The following is a 23,079-nucleotide window of genomic DNA, read 5'->3' as shown; positions in this document are numbered from 1 at the left end:
ATGAGAAATATATTTATAGGAACAGAAAACACCTCAAGCCACACCAAAACCAAATCACCCCTTCTCCCCACCAGCTTAAGAAAAAAAGAAAGAAAAATAAAGGATAAAATTTTGACCTGTGAGTTCTGGAGAAGTCTTGTCTATCCAGAGCAAAGGATGGAATCAGTCCTATCCCTCAAAGCAGATATTAAACAAATTTAGAAATGTATCTGAAAGACTTTGAAACTTATCCCTGATGTTTCTATAGTTTTTTCAAGACTTAAAGAAAGACACTTATAATGGGATAGGTTACACATTACAACTAAAAGGAGGGAATAAAGCTAGCAGCAGTTTTACAGTGTTCTGGTAATTAGTAGATCACTGTACAAGACATCACATTTTACAAGCCTGATTCATGCCTGTGCACACAGACATCATCTTTGTGAGGTCTCTAGTCACATAAAAATGTTTATTTGTGAACTCAGGAAATGCATATGAAGGGATGGGCAAAGAGCTGGTAGGTAAAGGGACAGGTTAGAATTTTTTGACAATATGAATATATTTACATTATTATCAGCATAACTAGGTCATTTGAGAGTGAGATTTTCCACATACCTTTTTAATGATGTAAAGTCTAGGCACACATTTCCTGGGACAAAGGAAGATCAGCTTCCTTGGTACTACAGGTTGTGCTCCCAAATGATACCATGTGGCCACATCCACTTTAAACCATTACAAGTCCTAGAAGTACTTTAAAATAGATGCAGCTTAGCCAAAAATGAGTATTTCTCATGATTCCTCAAATCAGTATCTGATATGTAGGTATGGTTCAGTTCCAATCAGCTGGCTTTACTGATGCATCTTTTCCAGGTCCATTGTGTCAGCAGAATTCTCCAGGCCACACAGGTACTATAGCCTGAGGTGTGAATGCAGCAGGCACAGGCAGTGCCTGCCCTGGTGTTAAACTGGCTGCTCATGCTCAGCATGTTCAATTAACATGCTCATGCTACACATAACACAGAGGCAAGGGACAGAACTTTCTGAGCTACTGTCAGCTTTCAGTGGGACAGGCACAGAGGGTCGTGCAGAAACATCCAGAGATGCCAGCTTAGATCACAAATCAGTCAGGTTTCTCCACAGCTGTGTTAAATCTGAATCTCAAAATTCTGCCTCCTAGCAGAACTGCTAAGTTTGTGCAGAGGTGTTGAGAATCAACTTGATGAATCCCTGAGCAACTTGATTTAATTAATCCTGCTTTGAGCAGGATATTTGACTAGGTGACCTCCAGAGGTCCCTTCCAGGCTAAATTATTCTGTGAGTCAATTCTAATGCACCTATATTGCACCCAGTTCCAGTATTCAGGTCACTTCTCTCCTATGCTCCATGAACTAACACTGGGACTGTCCTTAGTTAAAAAAAAAAAGAAAAAGTTGGTTGTATTGTGAGCTAGCAAGTTAAATACCTAATCTAGGGGAACCAGTGCACTTCTGTGGGGGTCCATGGTGTTCCTGAGACAGCTACAGCAAAGCTGCATCATGTACAAACTTCATCATGTGCACATGCCTCACCTCCAAGTATGTAGTATGTGCGTTCTGAGTGATTCTCTGGTAGTCAGAAAAATATAAAAACTTCAGGTTCTTGGTTTGGGTAAAAACCATGAGTATTTGATTCTGGTGAATGAAGAGAGCACCTCATTGCTGGAGTGGTGAAAGCAGCATGGTATTTCCAGATTTAAAACATACTAGATTCTCTTCATAATGCTTCATTGAATAAGATGATTATAGAGAAAGGACAATTAATGACTGTTTTCCCAAGTACAGACCAGGGCTGTGAATGAAGTGTCAGCAAGGAGCAGTTCCCTGATGAACAAACAAGCTGATGGTGTTTGGAAACTCCCTTGGAGACACAGTCCTTTGTTTCATTTCTCACTGCACAACATGAAAAAGAGGAAGAATTTAGATGGAGCTGATGTAAAGTGGGGAAAACATACTGTGATTTTCCTTCAGTTTGCATCCTGGGAACATGAAGGACGGGTCATAAAGACAATGAAGAGCATGCTCCTTTTCCTAATTTTGCTGGGAGTAGTATCTGGTAAGAACATGATTTCATTATGCTGCTAAAATTAGAACACTGTTGGCTGTTATACTTTCTCTAGGGAACTTTATAATACATATTTAGGGATCAGACACAGATGGGAAAAATCAAGCAACAATTATTTTCTGACTGAAATAGACTGGGCTCTGTGGTTACAGCAGTATAATGAAGAGAATATGACTCTTTGCTAAAACTCTTTTTTTGGATGAGGCACTTCATTTCTGATAGCCACTGCCCAGTGTGACAGCACTGGAGTGGGAAAGGAGGTCAGCTCTCCAAGAAACAATAACTGGTAGTTATACTCCAGTATCCTCCTTTCAGAAATTGATTACATTTCTCTTTGATAAAGTACAACAAGCAACCAAACAGGACCAAACAGAGAGAAAGTTGTGGACAGTATTTGTAGTATAACATAACTAACTTTGATCAGTGTAAATACATGGGAGATTTGCCAATATGAGTATTTGCACATTAGCAACTTAGTAGCTCTTCGAGCTGTCTGAAGTCTGCATGGCATATGAAGTACTGGTGTTGCTGTAGGCTACCTGCTCAGGTAGGGTCATTTGGCTCTCAAGGAACTGTAAGAGTTCTGCCATCCCTCAGGAACCTGTCAGTATTCAGTGGTTTTCCTGATGTTCCCAAAAATGTGATTAGGACACTGCCTGCCACTTTCAGCTTTCCTTGAAAAATAACATTTTTCTAATGTTGCATGGTTGTAGATAGAGAAAATCTTGCGTGTTACTCAAGCACACTCTAAAGACTGGCACATCACAGATAAATAAGTCTTAAATATACATAAACTTCTCCAAAAGAATCTCTTTATTGCTTTGTCTTGGACTCATCATTTGTCAATGATTGTCATTGATAATACTGATAAATAATGTGTTAAATTGCTACAGAAATATTTTGTTCCACAAAGTAAAGAGGTAAGCAAGGATTTGTGAATATGGAAGGAGAGTTTTTGTAAAATTGATTGGGAAAAGAAGAAGCCATTCAGATGCAGCACCTAATATTTCTCTGAAAATGAAGAGCAAGAAGTTAGAACTTTTGATTTAGAAAGACAAATTCTGAATAAAGAGCCAATGCAATCTTTGGACAAAACACAAAAATAGCAACTCCTTTCTACATTTCTAAATACTGTAAATTATTTCATTGCTTGTATAAATGGTTTCCATTCATGAACAGTGGCTTGATGAGTGAGCTGAATTCATCAAGTATTGTCCACAGGAGATTACATTTGAAGTTCAGCTCCACTTATGGAAATGTATCTCCAGAAGCACCTCTCAGCCCAGCCTCATTTGCATGGGTGATTTTTGTTGATGATGTTTTCCAGAATTTGTAATAACAGTAATAAAAACTTAGTCCTTCACTGTATCTTGCTCCTGCTGGCACAAATCAGTAACAGCTCAGCTGAACTCAGTCCTACCAGGGTGTCAGACTGACCTGTTCAGATTAACTCTTTCAGGCAGTTCCCACCTCACAGCATCCCACATCCCACCCTGTATCTCTAGAGTATCTCCAAGGTAATTTTTTCCATAAATGCCAAAGTAATCCCAGCTGGATCAGTGACCCAGGAACCTGCTGTATCTGCAGTGTGGGAGCACGAGAATCTCCATGCAGCTCTAATGGTCTCAGACTTGTTCCTGTAGCAGCTTTTCACTTTGCACCTGCAGCAAAAAAAGAGACTTCATGGGGCTTTTGTCACAGTAATTGCTGGTGTATGAAGAGCCTGTCCAGACCCTTGAGTGGGCACTATGTGTCTCCCTCTTGGCACAGAGTGTGTAGAAGTTTGGTTGAACACAGGCAACTTTCTTGGAGAGTGTTTTGGATGAGCCAGTGAAGCATCCATCCCCAAGCAAGAGTCAGCCCTGCCATAATCCAATGTTGAGGTACATTGCTGGTTCAGGGATGTGAGATTACTGAAGTGTTGTTTCAGGGCACCAAAAGCAGTCCTGATTTAAGTTTTCTAGACACTGTTCATAAGATGAAGCACAACAGGCCTTTGTCAAAAATACCAAAAGCTAGAAGATAAATGACAGAGAAAGCAAAAGGTTTGGTTTGGGGAATCCAGAGGTCTGGACAAACAAGGAGCTTGTGCAAATCTGTTGGATGCCTCACCAGCATGTGCAGCTTCCATGCAGTTTTGAACCATAGGCTGCTTTTGTGGGCCTGCATCTTCTCCAAAGACTCCAAGTTGCTCTTCCTTGTTCAAAGCAGGAGACATGACAGTACCACCCCTGAAATTTTTACTAACTCACACTACTCAAGAGCCAGGCTTGCACACAGCTGCTGCAGAAAGAATTAGAAGAGGGAAAATGGAGGAAATAGGTGCTGCAGATAGTGTAGTCCACAAAAAAAACATTGCTTCTTTAGTATCTGGGTCTGTGTGATTCAAGATACTTCTTGATGTAACAGTGAACAGAGGCTCGAATTAGTACAGGGAGCAAAATGAAAAAAATATAAACATTTTGGGCTTCTTTGCTTCTGTACAAAGACATATATGAAGGCAAATGATACAGTAAAATAATACTTTAAAAATGACCACTCTAGATGACAACACTATAGGACTGAATTACAAAAAAGATGGATTCTTTTGCCATTAACACTGGATTTGCTACCACATGCCCCCACTCATAGGTAAAAAGAGTCAGGGCACTTTGTGCTCCTTAATGACAGCACTTGTGTGTACTTGTTAGCTCAAGTAATTTTGCATACATTTTCATCTGCAGGAAGAAGATCCCAGTTGCTTCAGGGCTTACCTGCAACAAGCACTGTTGAAGAAAACTCTGCAGCTGGTGTTGCAGTCTATAACTTTAGTGTGACTCTTTCTCCATTGGCTTCTGAAGGTGTTGCAATAATAAATTCAAATCCACTCACAGAAGCTTTTGCCATTGAATCAAAAGGAGGTCTTGAATTCAGGGTGAGTTTTAAGTTTACCTTGAGTAATTTTCAGTTGTAGGCTGATGTTTTCCTGGATTACTGAGCACTGACAGAGCACGTCTCATCTTTTAATCAGAAAAGAATTTTAAATGCAGACGTCATGGTATTCAAAAATGCTGTAATAGATATGACAGATGAATAGCAATAGTAATTATGATTTTTAATTGCATTTAGGAAAAATCACTCATCACAATAATTCCATTAGTTCTGTCATAGAAAAAATGTGATCTTTGGAAAATAAGAGGTGAAGAAGAATGTGGAGGATCTGCTTCTGTTTTGAGGTTTTATCCAAAGTTTTTCGGCTTAATATGTATGAAGTCACTGTGAAATGAAAGTGCCTTAGTTAAACCACATTCAGCTTCTGTTTGGCCACTCTCACCAAGAATTAAAATTAATTTGTTTCACTCCCAAAATAAATGAAGCTGAATTAGATCAAAGTAATTTTTAATTCTGAACAAAGGCTGTGACACATGAGGAAGTTATCTTGACGTAGGAGTTATCACCCTTCCACACATCTGCGACCTGTCTCTATCCATTGCATGCTCTTGTCCTGTGGCAAATGCAGAGTAATTTCCACTACTTCAGGCTGATTTTCATTGTTGAATAAATCAGCAAATATTAGCTCACATTTGTCACAGGCAATGAGTGTTCAGATGCATGATAACTTGTCATCCCACTGCAACTTGCTTGTATGTCTGAGTCTGAACAGTGACACTGAAGAGTGGCTTTAATAGATACAGATGGAAATGGTGCAGGGTATTAAAAAGGTGGTTTATCCTTTTCTGGGTGTTTCCAAGGAAGTTCAGGTTTCACGGAATTGATACAGCAGGTCTTTTCTAGATCTCTTTGCTGGTCATTCTGGGAGAAAATTTGTGGCCCTGGGTGGTATTGGCTCATGCATTTGATGAGCCTGCAGGGCGCTGCTGTGGCTCCCGTGCTCCAGACTCCCAGCAGAGCACAAAGCTCACTTGTGCCAGCTCTGATGGCTCTTCACTCCTCCCCAGCCAGGCCACTGAAATGGTTAAAAAACCTCTCAAAAAAGCCATCTTTCACCTGTGAAGCATAGGGTGGGACTGTACAAATACCTGGACTGGGTCAGCTGAAGAGATCATAGAATCATAGCATTATAGAATATGCTGAGTTGGAAGGGTTCCTTCAGGATCTGTCTAATCCAGTTCTTGGATCACTCCAAGAATCACTCCATGTGCCTGAGAGCATTGTCCAATGCTTCTTTAACTCTGCCAGGCTTGGTGCTGGGACCACTTCCCTGGAGAGCTGTTCCAGTGTCCAGCCACTTTCTGGGTGAAGAACATTTGCCTGATATGTTACCTAAACCACCCTGAACTCTGCTTCATGCTCTTTCCTTGAATCCTGTGTAACAATCAGAAGGAAATGGATACATCCCTTAAACTGGCTTTGCTGACAGATAATCCATAATGTAGAACTCCCTTCCTAAGATTTATTTTGGCATTTTGAATTAAAGTGATTCCTTCTGCAGCAGAAAACCCTCAGTCCTTTTATATACCTGCTTGGTCCCATCCCATGCCATCTTTATGTTATGATGTACAAGAATTTATATTGCTGCATGTTGAGTGGGACTGAGAAGTTAATGTGGAGGGAAAATAATAGACAAAAAGTCCTTCTTATTTTCTTTTTTCATGGGAAGGATGATGGAGAAATTATTGTTCTAGGACAGTGGAGGGTGACACAAGGATGAAAATGGATGGCCAAAAAAGCTGTAAACTGGAGACAGCTTCTTCCAAAGTGCCAGTTTGTATCCATTTCATACCACAGCCACATTACCAGAATGGCCTGTACCTGTTTGTGTTCTGCTTGAGCTGTTGCTTTTCAACATTCCCTAAGTCACTCAGAGGACTAGAATAAAGAGTTTGAGCCAGTGAATATCAGTCATGAAAAAATCATAAAGCAATCTACGTACAAATTCTGCAAATTAGCAGAGGAGTGCTAATTACAACTTGTAAAGCAAGGATAAATACATGGGTGTTCTTAGTTAATTTATTTGATGAGGATTGATACTTTTAATTACTTATGCTGTGTTGTAGCAGATCTGCACAATATTTCACAAAAGTGTGTGATCCAAAACCAGACACCTCAGCTCTACCTGCTGCCATGAAATCATTGTTAAGATATAGAAGAAGGCAGTATTTCATGAATGAATTATAAGATTACTAAGTACCTGCTAGAATAGGCTCTTCAGTATTTATGAAGCACATTTAGTCCTGTTGCAGCAGCAGAAAGCAATATCACGTTTCTTGATATATTTTGAGACTTCTGAGAAAGTAACAGTTTCTGAGATCTCAGTCCTGTCCCTTCCTCCTCACCTTACTCCTGTTTGAAGGATCTCAGGAGCAGAAGATGTGTGGAATGCATAAAAACCTGCTGCTGCCTGAAACTCCCTGGGTGCTCTTAGTGGTGCCCTCTGAATATATTGGTGGTGGAGCAGGGAGCAGTGATACTCTCATGTGGAATGAGTGATAGACAGTTTAGGGGTGACTCTAGATCCCCTTTCATGAAGCCTGCAGCTGCTTCAAGTGTGTGAAGTCCTGCCTTTATCAGTAAGCTTTGCTCCTACCTGAAGGAAAGGCGAATTCTGGCTCACAGCCTGCACCAGTGGCATGCTGTTCCCAAAAAGATTCAAAAGCAACCTAGAAAGAGACCATTTAGAGTCACATCTTCACTTCTAAGGCCTTTATAAAGGAGGGTGGAAGATGTGTATTTAGACACATTTAGTCTGGCTGTAGTTACATCACCAATGAAAATATTTGGCTGTGAATTGGAGGGATAATCTCCAGAACACATAACTTCTTAGAACTGGACTGTTTAAAATGTTGAATTTATTGCATGTGTTTATGGTATTTAGATCTCCATCAAACATTCATTTTGAACATCAAGCTTTCCACTGTTGTGACAAGCTTTTTAGAATGTTTCTTCGGTGTTAGCATCACTTTTATGGAAACTCATATCTGCACAGTAGGAGGAGAGGACACCATCCAGGACACAGTTATTTTCTCGTGCAGTATTGTAACAAAAATATCCATGAGGTTCCAGACAGAAGCTGTTTTATGTACCAGAAGGCACAAAACATTTGTGCTTCTCATCACTCCCCTCCAACTCTTTGTTATTTGTCTCTATTTTGACTTCTGTCTTCTAACTGTGCTGACATCACTTTTGTGTTTGTCCTCTGGCCCACAGCATCTCATCTAAACCCAAGGATTTATTTCATTGTTTTCCTTCTGCATGCTCTTCAGCCTCCTTTATTCTGCAGTATTGTAAATACACTGACATGCTACTTGTCACATACACTCATGAGCCCCAGCAGTTTTCCTTCTCCAGTTTCACATCACCCTGCTGCTGTGTTCAAGTTTCACAGTTTGTTAGCCACACAAAAAACTTAACTGTCATCTTTTCCTTTCTTGTCCAAGAAAGGGAAAATCTATTGGTTTCAGCAGTGAAGATTGAGGCGTACAATTTTCAGCATCCTCCTGTTGCTCTGGACTCATCCTAAATCCAGAATGATTGCACTTTACTTTTTTCATAGAATGTCAGTCTTGTGGTAGAACATATTCTGTGTTGAGAGGCAATATGCAGAGCTGGAAGCCTTTGAAACAAAATTGCCAAAACAAAATAATTTTGCCTTATCAATCTTGCAAAACTCAAGGCCTAGGTTATTTTCTCAATTAGTTCAGCATTTTCCCCAAACAATTCTGGTGCCTCTCTCAGACAATGTACCCATGAAGCTACCTTCTGTGGTTTCCTGCAGTCTTCTCCCAGATACAGGTTACACAAGGAAGGTTCTGGTAGCTGTTAGACTACATGGTCTCCTGCCTGCACACTCTTTATTTCAAGTAAAAGATCCTTCTCCTAATGTTCCTAACTCACAGTAAAATTGAAGCTGCCCTTGTGTCTTGCAATGCTTCCTCTGAATTCTCAGTCTCATCACACCTTGGACACTCCTGGAGCATGATGTGGAAAGGAAAACACTTGAAACAGACATGTACCTGCAAGATACAGTCCTGAACTTGAAGATAGAGCTGTGAGGCAGGGCAGCTTCTTCTGGGCTGTCTCCTCCTCAAACTGCTCCTCACACAAAGGATCTTTGAGTTACTCCGTGAAGCCACACAACATTTTGGCCTCTGTACTCTGTTTCTGTCACATTTTTGCCACTGATGAGAAATGTGCTAACAAGTACAAGATTATCTTAAACACTCACTCTTTACTGATTAAAAGGGTCCCTTTATTTGTATTCTCTCGTTTGAACTATAAGTTTCATCTTTTGCATCATGTGCTAATAATAATCTTTTCTTTTCAGGTTATTACCACTGGAAACCCCATCCTCGATTATGAAACTATGCCAAAGAGATTTGATTTGCAGATTTTTGTTGAAGATACAACTGGAAGAACTGACCTTAAGATATTGACTATTCATGTAACAGATAAAAATGAACATCCTGTATTTCGAGGAAATATGGCAATTGAAAGTAAGATGACGGTAAAATTTGAAAAGAGCAATACTTGAAAAGATGACATCAGCTTAAAAAAAATTGCTCTCATACAGTGCCTGTAGGTTAGGCAGTCTAGGCATTTTCCTTTAGGAAAATAAGGGAGGAACAGAGCTTTGCTTTACACAAAGAGTTGGTATGCTTCATCTTTGGAAATGCCCTTTTATTTTTCTTGAAGTTAAAAAAAATTAACCATTTTGAAGCAGCTGAAGAATTAAAAGAAAAAAATATACCAATAAATGCATATTTTTTCAAATTAGAAGATTGGAGTTTTCTGGGATTATAGCCATTGACTATGTAGTTTGTTGAAAACTGGACTGATTTGGACAAGAAAGATATTTTTAACAAGTGCACATTGTATGTGCAAGAATTTCTGTGGGAAAACCATAAAAACCTTCATTTGCAGATGTTTTATATCTGCATATGGCATTTACACCTTCACATGAGAAATTAGGTTGGAAATCAGTCTTAAGAGTGAGACCTCAGAGACTGTGGTCTATGGTGGTACAAATGGAAAGATGAAGAGAATTCTGTCTCTTACATGGGGCAGTTGATGTTAACCAAGTTTACTTTTAGACCAGGGGCAAAGATGCCAGGGGAGGAATGTGCAGCAGCCTCAGGAATGGGGCTGGAGAGCCTGGACTGCAGCTGTGGCCAGTGCAGGCTTTGCAAGTCATGCTGTACTTGGTGTGAGTGACACTCATTGATAGAAAGGGTGGGGAATAGCTGTCTTACTCACTGAGATTTTATCTTGCTTATTTACTAATGAAGAAGACCTGCAAAAATTGTACCAGATGCATCAGAATATAACAATTTGTTTATTATGTGTTCACATGCAGACAGAACAGTTCACTCCATAAAGTACTGAGAGCCTGTTTGAAGACTTGCTGTCCTAACAGCAAGTATGGCCAAGCATACTTCAATATTCAGTTTTAAAAAAATCTGAAAATGCTAAACTGTGATCCCTTTGTGGCAGGTATTCAGAGCTGGCTGCTAACACCCCAGATCTGCACTGACCACACTGGAGTGGTGAAGCCCAGCTGCAGCCTGACTTTTGCCTGCTGCTCAGGGATGTGTTCAGAGCAGCCTGCTCACATTCAGCTCTCCTCACTGATGCTTCCTGAGCACATTGACATCCCTGATTCCATACAATACTTAGTTTGTAAAGCAAATTAGCTTCCCCCAGGGAAGAGGCTGTGTCATCTTCTCGGTATAGCTGATGTCTTGCGTATCATGGGTGCCACTGGAATCTAATAATAATTAAATCTGACACTTGGAGGGATCAACACAGCATGAAACACACTATGTGGGAGCTTGTTACAAATAAAGGCATCAGCTTAACTCTCAGCTAGAGCTGCCATAAATTGGTGAGCACAGATGTCTGATCTGTCTAACTGTGTGGCTTTAGTTAAGAGTACCAGCCACAATTAGACACTAATTGCACATTTGCTGTTTATGAAAAAGCATCTCCCTCTCATTAAACTTTGTATTCATGTTGTTGTCCTCTGGGAACAACTCATTACGCTGCTCTGGGATTCCCACTGCTCTGATGAGGAGCAGCAGTCAGTAGGGGTCACAGTGGAAATTAATAGTCCAGAAAGAGCAGATCTAGCCGACACAAAAGGGCATAAAGCAAATAATGTGATCTGAAGATCTGTTGTCCTGTTAATTGCTCTGCCCAAGGACAGATGAGCCTGTTGCCGGTGGTCCAGTGTGGGATAGCCCAGCTGTGAGAATCCCTGGCATGGAAAGAAATGCACCTTGCACTGAATTATCAGCCTTAGCAAAGCAAGCATTTAAGTCGGTGCAGACCATTTGCTAATTATCTGCCCCACAGATGTAAAGGAAAAGCAGAAATGAAGAGGAAAGTCTCTGAGCTCTCCTGGCAGGGCACAGGCTGCGGACAGGAAGGGGATAGTGGCGAGGACCTAGCACAGAACTGTATTCTTCCCATCTGCATGGCAAAAAACTCCACAGATGTAGCCCAAATGCACAATTTACTCCATAACCTGTGGACAACTCAAGATAGGCCATCAGGGAAGATCAGTCCTTGCCTTGGAGGGACAATTCATGTTGCGGTGGTGGTTGCCTGTTTACAAATATGTAATTGGTTTCTTTTTATCCTTTGAGTATCTGTGATCTTTGTGATGATTTTGGAATTACACTTGTGAAGTGAGAAGATGCAGCAGGCAGTAATACATCCTGACAGCTTCAGTGCATCAGTCTCTTTGCTGCTGTGCCCTTTGCTTTTATTCAGATAACACTTAGTCTTACATCCACACAGCTGTGATGATCTATGTGCGGGAAGGGACACCTCCAGAACGCATTTACCAAGTTGTTGCAGCTGATCCTGAAAATGCAAAACTCAAAGTAAGTTGTATTAAACAAAAAACTCCAGAGATTATATAATCTGCTGTGTCTGAAATGTGAATTACCATCACCTTTCAACAACTTCCTTCCTTATCAGAAACACAGGAAAAGTTTTAATCTGGAAAAACAAGAAGCATTCTCAATACTAAACTAAGAAAAAGCAGCCTTAATGCTTAGACACAAACTATATTTTAAGTTCTTAGCCTTCCAAAATTAAGGGATATTGAAGGCAGAATTTGATATAGTTAATCAGAGACACAGTAGAAATTGTGAATTTAAAATTTAAAAAAGGCTTACAAAATGTTTCCTGTAGATAAGAGTGACTAAAAGTAAATAAAATTTTTAACCTTCTGTATCACAATTTAAATTCTCTTAAATGAGACAGTAGGGAAATCACAAGGCAAATGAATATCAGGTTTTGGACAATCCCAGGACAAACTGTGACCTACCTTCAGTTATGAAAATGTGTTGGCTGATCTGAAATACTCTTAGTGTTCAGAAAACTTGTGGAAAATGATACACTGGTAGCTGGGGGAAAGTAACTACATTTAGCTAAGAATTGTGTTGTATCTTTTCTTTATTTAGTTTGGCTTTATAAAATACAGTACATTCAAGAACTGAATCTGAAGATGCTGCTTCAATGTTTAGTGTTATTCAAGGAAGCAATTAACCTTAATTCTGTCCTCAGCCTTTGCCCAGTCACGCTGAGCTGGCGAGGAGAGAAGCACAGCTGTGGGGGGTTAGCTCTGCTGTGTGTGTGAATGCAATGGCAGTGAGGTCCATGGCCCTCTAACCCCTGACACATCTGAGGCGTAGGAAGCTGCAAATAAAGAAATGCTGTAACACCCTTGGACAGATCTGCTCAGAGGCTTTTGCAGGTTGTTTGCGTGGTGCATGACCCTCCGTAACTTTCCCTGTTCTGCAATGCAAGGAATGAATGGAGAGATGTTTAAAGGTAAAAAGATTAATTTCTTGTTCTCTTCATTTCAGTATTCACTGCTCCCTGCAACAGCACCATTCTTAATCAGGGAAAGTGGAGCCATTTTTTCCACAAAAGAATTTGATTATGAGAAAGATCCACATAGGTGAGAATGTATTTTATTCCCATGGCCTATTAGCTTATAGTATCCAGAGAAATGTTTTCTGACATACACAGAATGATTCTTGTTCTGTTTTTCTTATTTAACAGTTACTTCTTAAATATAACAGTGACAGATCCAGATGGACTCAACTCAACTAGAACAGTGAATATAAATATAGTTAACATCAATGATGAAAGGCCTTATTTTATCACGTGAGTTAAAATTTTCCATTGCTCTCAAAATGTAGGTGTTTTCTCAGGTTTACTGCTTTGGCATCAGTGAGAGGGTTTAACATAAGGGCAAATAACTATGACAACAAAATACAACTGAAAAAAAGTATTTTAATTTTGCTATGATTCCTATTCTTATACTGGAAAGCTTTGTCCCAATGTCACTCATTTATTCTTATTTGTATTCTTAATAGTTTAAAGTTTTCCAGGCTCTGTCTTCACACTAAGAACAGCCAAACAAGCTTGTTTTACTTCTTAGCATTTACCGAGGTTAAAGCTATGCAAAGATCTGTGGACAAGTTCAGACAAGGAGGTTAATTTCACCCGGAGTGAATACAATCATATAGGGTTTGCTCCTTATGCAGGTGTGCATTTCACCATAATTGTGTTTATTCATGCAGAAATGTCTAGACAAAAAAAGGTCTCCCTTTTGATCAGTCTTCTCTTCCCAGACACACTTGTAAACAATCCTGGTGATCTTTGGAACGTTGTTGTCTCTTACTGTGTCATAAGCAGGAAATGGTGTCATAACACACAAGTCAGAAATAGCTTTTGAAGGCTAATGGAGTCAGGATATATTAAGAATTTAGAAAAATGGGAACAAATATGCACGTGCTACAAGCAGGCTGTTTTGCTCTGGAAAGCCCAATGGATTGTTGTTTCTGAAGCAGGAGCTTGACAATTATTACAGTTGATCTGAGTCTGTTGTTGATTTATCTATGTCACTTGCTTGAGACACTGATGAGATTTAAGGCACGGTCATTGTGTCTCCTGGTTGTGAGACTCTACAAGGTCCCTGCTGAGAATATTTATGATGGCTCTTCTCCTGCCATCTCTGCAACAGTGGAGACAGGATAGCACCTGGGGCCAGGAGGTTCCAGCCACTTGTTTGGAGCAATCTTCTGGGTGTTATCTCGACCCAGAGCAACGCATGGCTCCTGGCTGAGGCCAGTGATCTGGACCTTGTTGGATAATGGTGTGAAGAACATGAAGAAACAAAAGAATTAAATGTTAGAAATATGCATGGAATGTTGTTGCTGTTGCTGGTGATTTTTTTTTTTTTTTTGCTACCTACTTAATACTTGAACCTCGTGTCTGCAATAAACAAGAACATTAATAGCTCATTCCATATTACTGTACTTCTGCAAGCAGGAGTGATGCCTTGGGAGGCTGCCTACAACAGAGGCTAGCCAGAGTTAAAGGAATAAAGTAGGTATTCATTAAAAGGCCTTCAGAGGATACACCTTGGGCAGTACAAGAGCCCAGCCAAGGCGATACCCAAGATGGACAGCTGGACATGAGCTTTCACTCTTTTAGAAGTTTAATTCCATTTACATATTGGTGTTCATTGTCCAGTTACAGTCTCAGGTTATGAAGTCCCATCCTCCCAGATTGCTCTCCTCAATTCACTGTTGTTTGTCATTTTGGGCCTGAAGCTGCAATGATGTCCTTGGTTCTTGGGCTGGAGAAGGATTGTTTTGTCTAATTAAACTGTGAAGAGAACTTGCTAACACTTTATATGAAGTTCAATGCAGTACAGAATCTAAAAAATATGAAAACTAAAATTAAGGTATCTTAAGGAATCTTCTTCCCAGTGCCAATGTCTGCACATTGTGTTCTAGACTGATTATTCCCTCCTAATGTTGCCATTTTTGTGTATTTCTCCTTGTGTCTGGAATGCTATAAGAGCTCTTTTAAATATTTATCTACTTGTTTGAATTAGTGAAAACTGCAGTGACTTGAGAATCTGTAACACCCAAGTTCTAAGACTCATCTAGCACAAATAGAGTCTGGTATTGGTTTGAATCTTCTCCCTTTTAGATTGACACTACAGATCAAAAAGAGCAGCTCAGTTTGTAAAGAACTTTGGATTAAATTGCACTTTATGATCTATCCTTAATATGCACATGTATGGCCTGTCCCCTGCTACAATGACCACTGCATGCTGGGGCTGGGTACTGCCTGCCATTGTAATAATTAGTGCTGGGGTAAGAGCTGGGGAAACTTGAGGAGTTAGCAAACTTCCTTTATTTTATCCCAATCATAGCTGTCAAGAACAGACTTTCAAAGAGTCTTTTTAATTGTTCCCATAGTACATGCAAGCACATCTGGTTTTGGTGTTCACGACACTACATCGGCATTCACCCTTTTGAAATTGTTGCTGTTAAAATCAATGGAAAACTTGTGGAGTCAGGAAAACAAAGGAGAAGACAAGAAAACAACCATATGCTTCCTTTGCAAATACACGGCAGTGGCTAAAAGGTCTGCTTGAACCATCCTGTAAAAAGCCACTGGCAGGTGGCAGACAGATGGACAACAGGACACATCCCAGACACAGCTGTGTAGGAAGTGGCCCCAGCTCCTCCCCAGCTGTACTGGTGCTTTGTGCTATGGGGGTGTGCTCAATAATGCCCCACTTCTTCCCAAAATATCCAGCAGGGTGGGATAACAACCAGGTTGCAGAAGGGTTGGTAGGGCTGTGAGGGTGGAGCTGTGATGAGTTTGCTGTTCACAGAGAGGTTGGAGTTGGGGTCCCAGTGGGCCTAGAGAGTTTCCTACTTCGGGCCAAAACCACTTAGAGCTGTGGGAATGAGTGGGATCTGTTTCTTTCTGCATGGCTATGGAAGCAGCAGGAGAACAAAGAAGGAAGGGATTCAATGCCAAGACTAGCAACTTCATAAGTAACTGGCACAGCAGGCTTCATAACCTCCTTGTTTTCTTCTGGCTGTAAGTTAGATGTTTTTACTGGGAAAACCCTATGTGATTTCTCTCCTGTATGCTTGCCTCCTTTCATATGAACTGACAGAACACTTGAAGATAGTGTGTCTCCATACCCATTTTTGAAATTGCGAGTGGAGATCTTGCAACATGGAATCTTTTGTTCTGTCTGTGCAATTCTCTGCTCCAGTTGCTGAGTGCCCCATGATGTGTGTCTTCAGAGAGCAGCAAAGGACTTATGTCTTCCTGTGCTGGGAACTACAGAGCAGTCCATTAGCTAAGGGGTAGCACAGCACGTTTTAAAAGTGAAGTATTTAGTCTTGAAACACACTTCTATTTTTTTTAAACTCTTGAGGAACTTCAACTCCCTTTGAGTTCTAGAATTAGGAGATACATGTGAGTTTGTGTGTGTTTCATTAATATAAATCAGTCTTCTGAAATTCTTTGCACCATTTTTGTTCTGGCCTATGCCTATTTTCACATGTGATACAAGTACTGAAATTGTCCACCTGAGTACCCATGTGAACATCAAACTGCCACCACTGTAAGCAATCCTGCACAATTGCCTGCCAGGCCGTATCTGACCTATAAAACTCAATTCATGGGAAATCTGGGAGCACTGGCATACCAACCAGCAGCAGTGGAGAGCCATTTTCCCAATGTAAAATGCATCAGATGGACAGATGCTGCTGGGAGTTTGAGGCATGTTCATCTGTTAGGCGCCCAGAAGAATGCTCCTTCCTGCCTTCACCTAGTGCAGCAGCAATTCAGTTTTTCTGTAATACTGTTGCCCCCCCGAAGGCTCCAGCATTCATTCCAAAACATGACTAACTACATTACTTATTGTAATTTTTGCTTTTCTCTTGCAAAATGAGGGAATTAAAGGAAATGACTTTATGAGCTGGTGGCTCTTTAGGGAGATGGATGGCATGACTTAATGGCCTCCTATCTCTCCAGCTTCCATGGTCCTGTGAAAGTCAAATTGCTTTTACTGTGGAAAAGTTGCAGAGGAAGAATACTTACTTGTGTGGCTGTGCCATGCTTCGTGACCACATGCCAGTTCAGCTACTGCTGCATGTCCATCTGGCAGAACCCATGACTGGGATATCTATCCAGACATGCAAATTGCCATCTCTGAGCCCAGCAGCCCAGCCATGGCTCTGCTGCTGCAGTTGGCTTCTCAGCTAAGTCTGTAATCAGCTGCCCTGACAAACAAGATGCATGCTTTGCTGAATTTTATCTTGTAGAAAACAAAGGATATACAGGATTCCAGAGGAGCAAAGCCCAGGCACCAGTGTTGCCAATATAACAGCTAAAGATCCTGATGATGGAGATTCTCCCAGCAGACTTTTCTACAGCATCCAGTCATCTGACAGGCGTTTTGCCATAAATCCAGGTCAGACAAACAAAAATGTGACTTCTGACATGTGAAAAATAAAATAAAAAAAGACTATCTATTGGAGAAATTATTTTTGCCCTAGTTTTAAATAGACTTATTTTATTTAGTGGCTCCCTATAGCAATAGGGAATGCTCAGTCCCTTATAAGGGTGCAATTCTTTGGACAGCTGACCAAGACTTGATAAGCTATCTTGCAAAAAGTAGACCAAAGGTGACTTCTTGACAATATTGACTTGTGGCTGGAGGGTGATGGTTCCTTGGGTGGAAGTAAGATTGCTGATTTATTTTTAATCTTTGAGGACTGCAGTGACCCCTCTGGGGCTCCTGAAATGTCTGCAGGTTGTTAGACCATTATGTCCTCCCTCCTATCTGAAATCCTCTCTAGTACAGAGGTGCACAGCAAATTACACCTCAAGTTCATTGTTCCATTCACAACCCTCCTCAGCAAAGACCATCCAACAGAGTCCTCTTTCTCATGGTGATCTCATCTTCTTCATGCTCTCTGGAGTCTGTGCACCCATTCCCCAGGGGTTTTCCCTCTGGGGCTGGCATTCAGTGACAGCTTTGCTCCTTGTCTGCTATTGCTTTGGATCTGTTTATCACAGTTGTAAGAAGTGCCACACAACACAGTGCTATGGGGGATCAGGATGATCCATAAATGCTTTGGATTCCCTATGCCCTTTGGCCTTGTATTGCCACCTTCCTTCTCATTACACTCCAAAATGCAGAGGATGTGTGCACTGTTCTTTTAACTCCTTTGTGCTCTGGGAATAGTACTGTGCCATAAAAATCTTCTGTTTCTGACAGAGGCTAACAGAAGTGAAAAGAAAGTATTATGTGAGTGGCTGACCAGAGCACTTGGCACAGTCTGTCACAGCTCTGTTGATGTGTGAGTAGATTTGGACGTGCTGATGGATGCTTGAATGATAACAGTGGAAAGAGAAGCTGTTTTTCTAGCTAGGGAGCCAGGACAGCACAGGCATTAGCAGCTTGTTGTCCTTGATGCTCTGTGAATGCACTCAACTCTGGCTTGCACTAGAAGCTTGAGAGCAAGGGAGACCTAAATGCTTTACAAACCCTCTGCTGAGGCCTCCTGAGGTGTATTTTTCAGCAATGGTGTCTAGCCGTTAATCTTATCCAGAATGTTCAGAACCATTTTGCATCACTTAAAAAAGTAACTGAACCTGCCATGATTTGCACAGAACAGAAGGCTTTTTATTCTGCTACCTTTCTGTTGAGCTGCCCTGCCCTCCTGCATGTACACCATGACTGTTTGTTACTTCCCCCCGTGGTGAATGTCTGACTCCTGGCTGCTCTCTGACAGCGACTGGAGAGTTGCAGGTGGCTGGGAGGATCGACCGGGATGCGCTTCCATTGCGGCTCCATCCCAACATCTCCATGGTGGTGCGGGTGGAGGACAGCCCCAGCAGTGGCCGTGCCAGAGAAATGGAGATCACCATTGTTATTGAGGATGTCAATGACAACCCCCCAGAATGCAATCCTTCTGCCTTCAGGTATGGAGTCTCTTCCTTGCCTTGGTGCTGCCTTGCTGCCCCAGGCCTATGTGCAGCCAAGGGCACAGCCCCAGACCTACAGCTGGAGGCTCAAGTGGACATTCATCATCAGCCTGCCCATCGTACAGGGCTGCTGTCCATCACAACACATGGGTCAGAGTCTGGGTTGCTTCCTCCATGGTTGCATATTTAGATCTAGGATTTCATTTTAAAAGTAAATCAATGTTTGGCCTGTGATATATGAAGAGCTCAAAAGCAGAAATATGAGTTGCTTTCACGGGAAATGTGTTTGTTTTAAACAGGAAAGAAGCAAATGAAAATACAGCTCCTGGGACATTTCTTGTTGATCTTAGAAATTACTGTAAAGATATTGATGCTGATCCATCAAACAACCAATTTATTTTCACTGGATTATCTGGTTTTGGAAGCAATAACTTTGCTCTGGAGTCCACTGGAAGACTTGTGGTCAGTCATTTGTGGCATTATGTTAGATTACCCCATTAGAGAAATAAACTCATGAAATATTAAAAGGGACTTCTAAAATTTATTGTACAAGAGAAAAGATTACTGTAATCTATTTCACAGTAGGTATGATGTGGAGAATGACTGTTTTGACTGGTTGTGAACTATATACCCCTAGATAGGATGCTTTCTAAGGATTCTACAGAATTTAGTGAACAGAGAGTGTTTTCTTCAGTTTTAAATAAATGTGCTAGATATGATTAAAAAAAATTTCTTTTTTAGGGAGTGTGAAGCACCAACTTTGATATGGATAAACAGAGAAATTTGATGCCATTTCATACCCATTTACTCATGACAGACTGTGGAAGATCCTTGCTATTCAGCATGAAGAATTTAAATACTTGAGAAATCTCACACTCAGTAACTGGTCAGATTTGTAAAATCACTTTGAGTGGCAAATCTTCACGAAAGTGTGGTGGGATTTGCACTTCTGCGATTTTACATGTCAAAATATGGATTTCTTATGCTGATAGCTGCTGGCAAACTGGCATTGGCCGGAACCCCACCAGTTCCTGGACATGTGCAATGGTGGTTGTTTCTTTGCTTTAAAAAAAACTGTGGGCAACTACAGAAAAAAAGGAAACAACAGAAAATAGGCATTCTGTCTAAAAGTCAAGTGTGCTACAGGAGCAGTAAAATGACTTTGTATGGTTTACTTTAATTTTAGAACTGAGGTTTCCTTGTCAATAAGAACTGCTCTTAGCTGCTTCATCTGCCAACATAAAAAGCATTTTCCTTCCTGCACAGGATAAGATTGCTGTCAAGCCTTTGATCCCTGTATATATGCAATGTAACAGACTACACCAAGAAACCTGTTCCTCCAGGAACCTCCCTGAAGAGACAGCCAGCAGGGGATGCCTGTGTGTTAGTCCCCCTGCCCCAAAGTTTATGAGGTTTCCACAGCAAGATAGAGAGCTTAGAAGATTAGGATTTAAATCTCTGTGAGCCACCATTTAGTAACAACTCGGTTCCTGGGCAAACACTTGTGGCTGGACCTGATACCTTTTTTGTAGTGTCTGCAAGCATGAGCTCAGGTAATAGCTCAAGCTATTGCTGTTAGCAATTGCAGATCCTTGTTGAGCCAAGAAAGGGCAGCATAAATAGCCAGCTCATTACACAAGCTTTGCATTGACTAGGTAAAAGGTCAAGACCTTATCATCCAAATTATTACACTTCCTGCTCTAAAGAGGAAAAAATTTTGTTAGCAGAAGTGTGAGCATGTGGAAAAAGCCTGGAATTCAATCCTGGAATTGTCTATTACTCTGTGTTATTCCTATAGAACAGAAATATATAGCCAAGGGGCAAATTACACTTGCAGCATGCTGAAAAGAGTAATTGTCATGATGTGTACTGTGACTTAATGTATGGAGGTACAAATATGATTATGTTCCTTTCTATTTAGATGACTGGAACTATTGCTCTAGAAAACACAGCTAATCCAGGAGTTGAAGTTTATACTTTGACTGCCAGGGTGCAAGATATTGCCCATCCTAACTACTCAAGCAAGTATCCCTTTTACATTTCTTTTGATAGTTTTCTGTGTTGTAACAGCATGAAGAGAGGAATAACATATGTATTTTGAATACATGCATGAGAAAATTTCACAGCCGTACTTAACTATGATTTAAGCTTCTGATTTAATCTTCTGTTATATTTCCAGATATCATCTACATTTACATCAGGATAAAGCCAGTGAATGAATTTTTTCCAGTCTTCCAGAATTTATCTTATGTATTTAGTGTTTCAGAAATTACTAAAGGTACAGTAAGTAGCACCTAAATAACAGAAATAATCTTGCCATGTTGTTAAGTGCCTTTTTGCTCCAAATGAATTTTCATATATGTAGATGAGGCAAATGGCTCAAAGTTCCAGTTCAAATAGGGTCTCCACCATACAACCACCTACTACCCTTAAATAGACTAAACTGGCAAAAACTCCAATTGTACAGATGGAAGCTGAGACAGAGACAAATTCAGCAATTTCACAAGAAATCTGTGGCAGTGCCAGGAACTGAACTTGGATGTCTTGTTTTAGACTGTCTTTCTGCTTGTGCTAAATTAGCCTTTTGGAGGGACTGTGGTGGTGCACAGAAACCTTTACAGACTGACACAAATGAGTGAGGACTCCCTTGGCCCAGCCATGGAGCACTTCTGCTGAGGTTCCCTACACACTCCTGTGTTTTGGTGTTTACTGCCAGCAGCCCATGTACAGGGGAGCCATAGCACACCACAGGGAAATAACGCTTATCAAACCGTTGCTTTAATTTTGTTGGGTGAAAAACTCTAACCAAAACTTTAGTTCAGTTTCATCTGTACCTTCTATTACTTTAAATGCTAATGAAATATGGATTTTTTATCTCTCAGTTGGATCCAGCATTGGAAGAGTGCATGCCATAGACAAGGACTGGCCACCCAATGTCATCACTTACTCCATTGTAGCTGGAGCTGGCACCAGGGATTACACAAATATCTTCTGGATCAGCCCAATGAAAGGAGATGTGAGAATTTTAGCTAGGTTAGACTATGAAACAACTCAGAAACATATTTTTACAGTACAGGCCTCAAACCAAGAGAAGTCTACAACAGCATCAGTGAGTAAATCCACTCTACTACTTCGCCTTTACCTACATCTTTTTCTCTTCTTCCTAGCAAGAACAGTGGGCAAAGCACTTTCTGTAAAAGGCAAGGGCAACCCTGCCCAGTTATATATTACTCAGATGAGAGAGGTGTTGTTTACTCAGTCTTGGTTTATTTCTCACAAAAAGGATAAAATAATATTTCAATATTTTTGACCGCGGTGTTTGCTTCTCAGACTTTTTTTTTCTTATTTTACCTGGACAGTGAAGTTGTTTTCTGTACCCTAGACAATTTAAGTTATTCTTTATGGCTACAGAGGTACTAGAAAATAGAAAAAAGACAGGGTCTTGAGGCCAGGTAGCACAATTTAATTGTAGCCATGCTTAGTGGTAAACTCTTTTTGGAGTCTGTGTAGTGTCCTTGGGCCCTCAAACATAATTTTGATTTTGTTTGTAATTTTTTTCCCTGCAAAGTGTCCCAAGTAATGTGAGAATTGTGTTGCAGAGCTGTGTTTTCATGGAGTGGTACAGAGAGGAGGTGGCTTTAATAGCAGGATTGGGCTTAGGTTTTCTGCCCAGACCTATTTTATTCAGAAGAAAAAATATAGATGCTATATCCACAAAAGTATTTTATAATAACTTTTTTTCAAGGAATCCCAGTGCTCTTCACAGACAGGCTCTTTTTGACTTCTTTTCACACTTTCTCCCTCATGATTTGATTTTTACACATCTCTTGGGAGTGACACAGGTACTAGGCTTGCTTTTCATTCCAGCCAAGCACCACCCATAGAGTTGCTATCGAGGAGGTATTTAATCTCTTTATCATCTATAATGTTTCAAGGTGACTATTAATGACATTATAGCATCAGAAGCTTTAAACAATGTCAAGCTTATCTGTTGCCTGACAAACAGACATTAGAAAGAGGAACTTTGGGAAGGGTAACCTTTTTCTTTTAGCTAACTAATCCCAGGTGACATCAAACACATCTGGTTCTACTCAGGGTGCTCCTACCCATGCAAGAGGTCATTACCAGCATTTCTTTCTCACTGGGAACAGTCTATAAAAACTTTTCCTTCCATGGATCATACTCTAAATGGTTATTAAATATGCTAAGAAGCATAACTAATGATTGTGA

The 23,079-nt window shown here is 40.6% G+C and overlaps 1 protein-coding gene across 1 annotated transcript in view; it reads left to right on the top strand.

Annotated features, from left to right (window-relative positions):
* Positions 1-1,916: 1,916 nt before the first annotated feature.
* CDHR3 (cadherin related family member 3) overlaps positions 1,917-23,079 on the top strand; it is a 33,223-nt gene continuing 12,060 nt past the window's right edge. The window contains exons 1-12 of the mRNA XM_030960838.1: positions 1,917-2,070; positions 4,803-4,993; positions 9,344-9,512; positions 11,818-11,903; positions 12,894-12,988; positions 13,093-13,197; positions 17,181-17,329; positions 18,657-18,846; positions 19,149-19,311; positions 20,771-20,870; positions 21,029-21,127; positions 21,732-21,958. Coding sequence (XP_030816698.1) covers positions 1,917-2,070; positions 4,803-4,993; positions 9,344-9,512; positions 11,818-11,903; positions 12,894-12,988; positions 13,093-13,197; positions 17,181-17,329; positions 18,657-18,846; positions 19,149-19,311; positions 20,771-20,870; positions 21,029-21,127; positions 21,732-21,958 — 1,728 coding nt within the window. The remainder of the gene's footprint in view (positions 2,071-4,802; positions 4,994-9,343; positions 9,513-11,817; positions 11,904-12,893; positions 12,989-13,092; positions 13,198-17,180; positions 17,330-18,656; positions 18,847-19,148; positions 19,312-20,770; positions 20,871-21,028; positions 21,128-21,731; positions 21,959-23,079) is intronic.

The sequence above is a fragment of the Camarhynchus parvulus genome, chromosome 1A (assembly GCF_901933205.1).
Source record: "Camarhynchus parvulus chromosome 1A, STF_HiC, whole genome shotgun sequence".
Taxonomy (NCBI): Eukaryota; Metazoa; Chordata; class Aves; order Passeriformes; family Thraupidae; genus Camarhynchus; species Camarhynchus parvulus.
The sequence above is the reverse complement of the archived record's forward strand: the minus strand, read 5'-3'. Positions and strand labels throughout refer to the sequence as shown.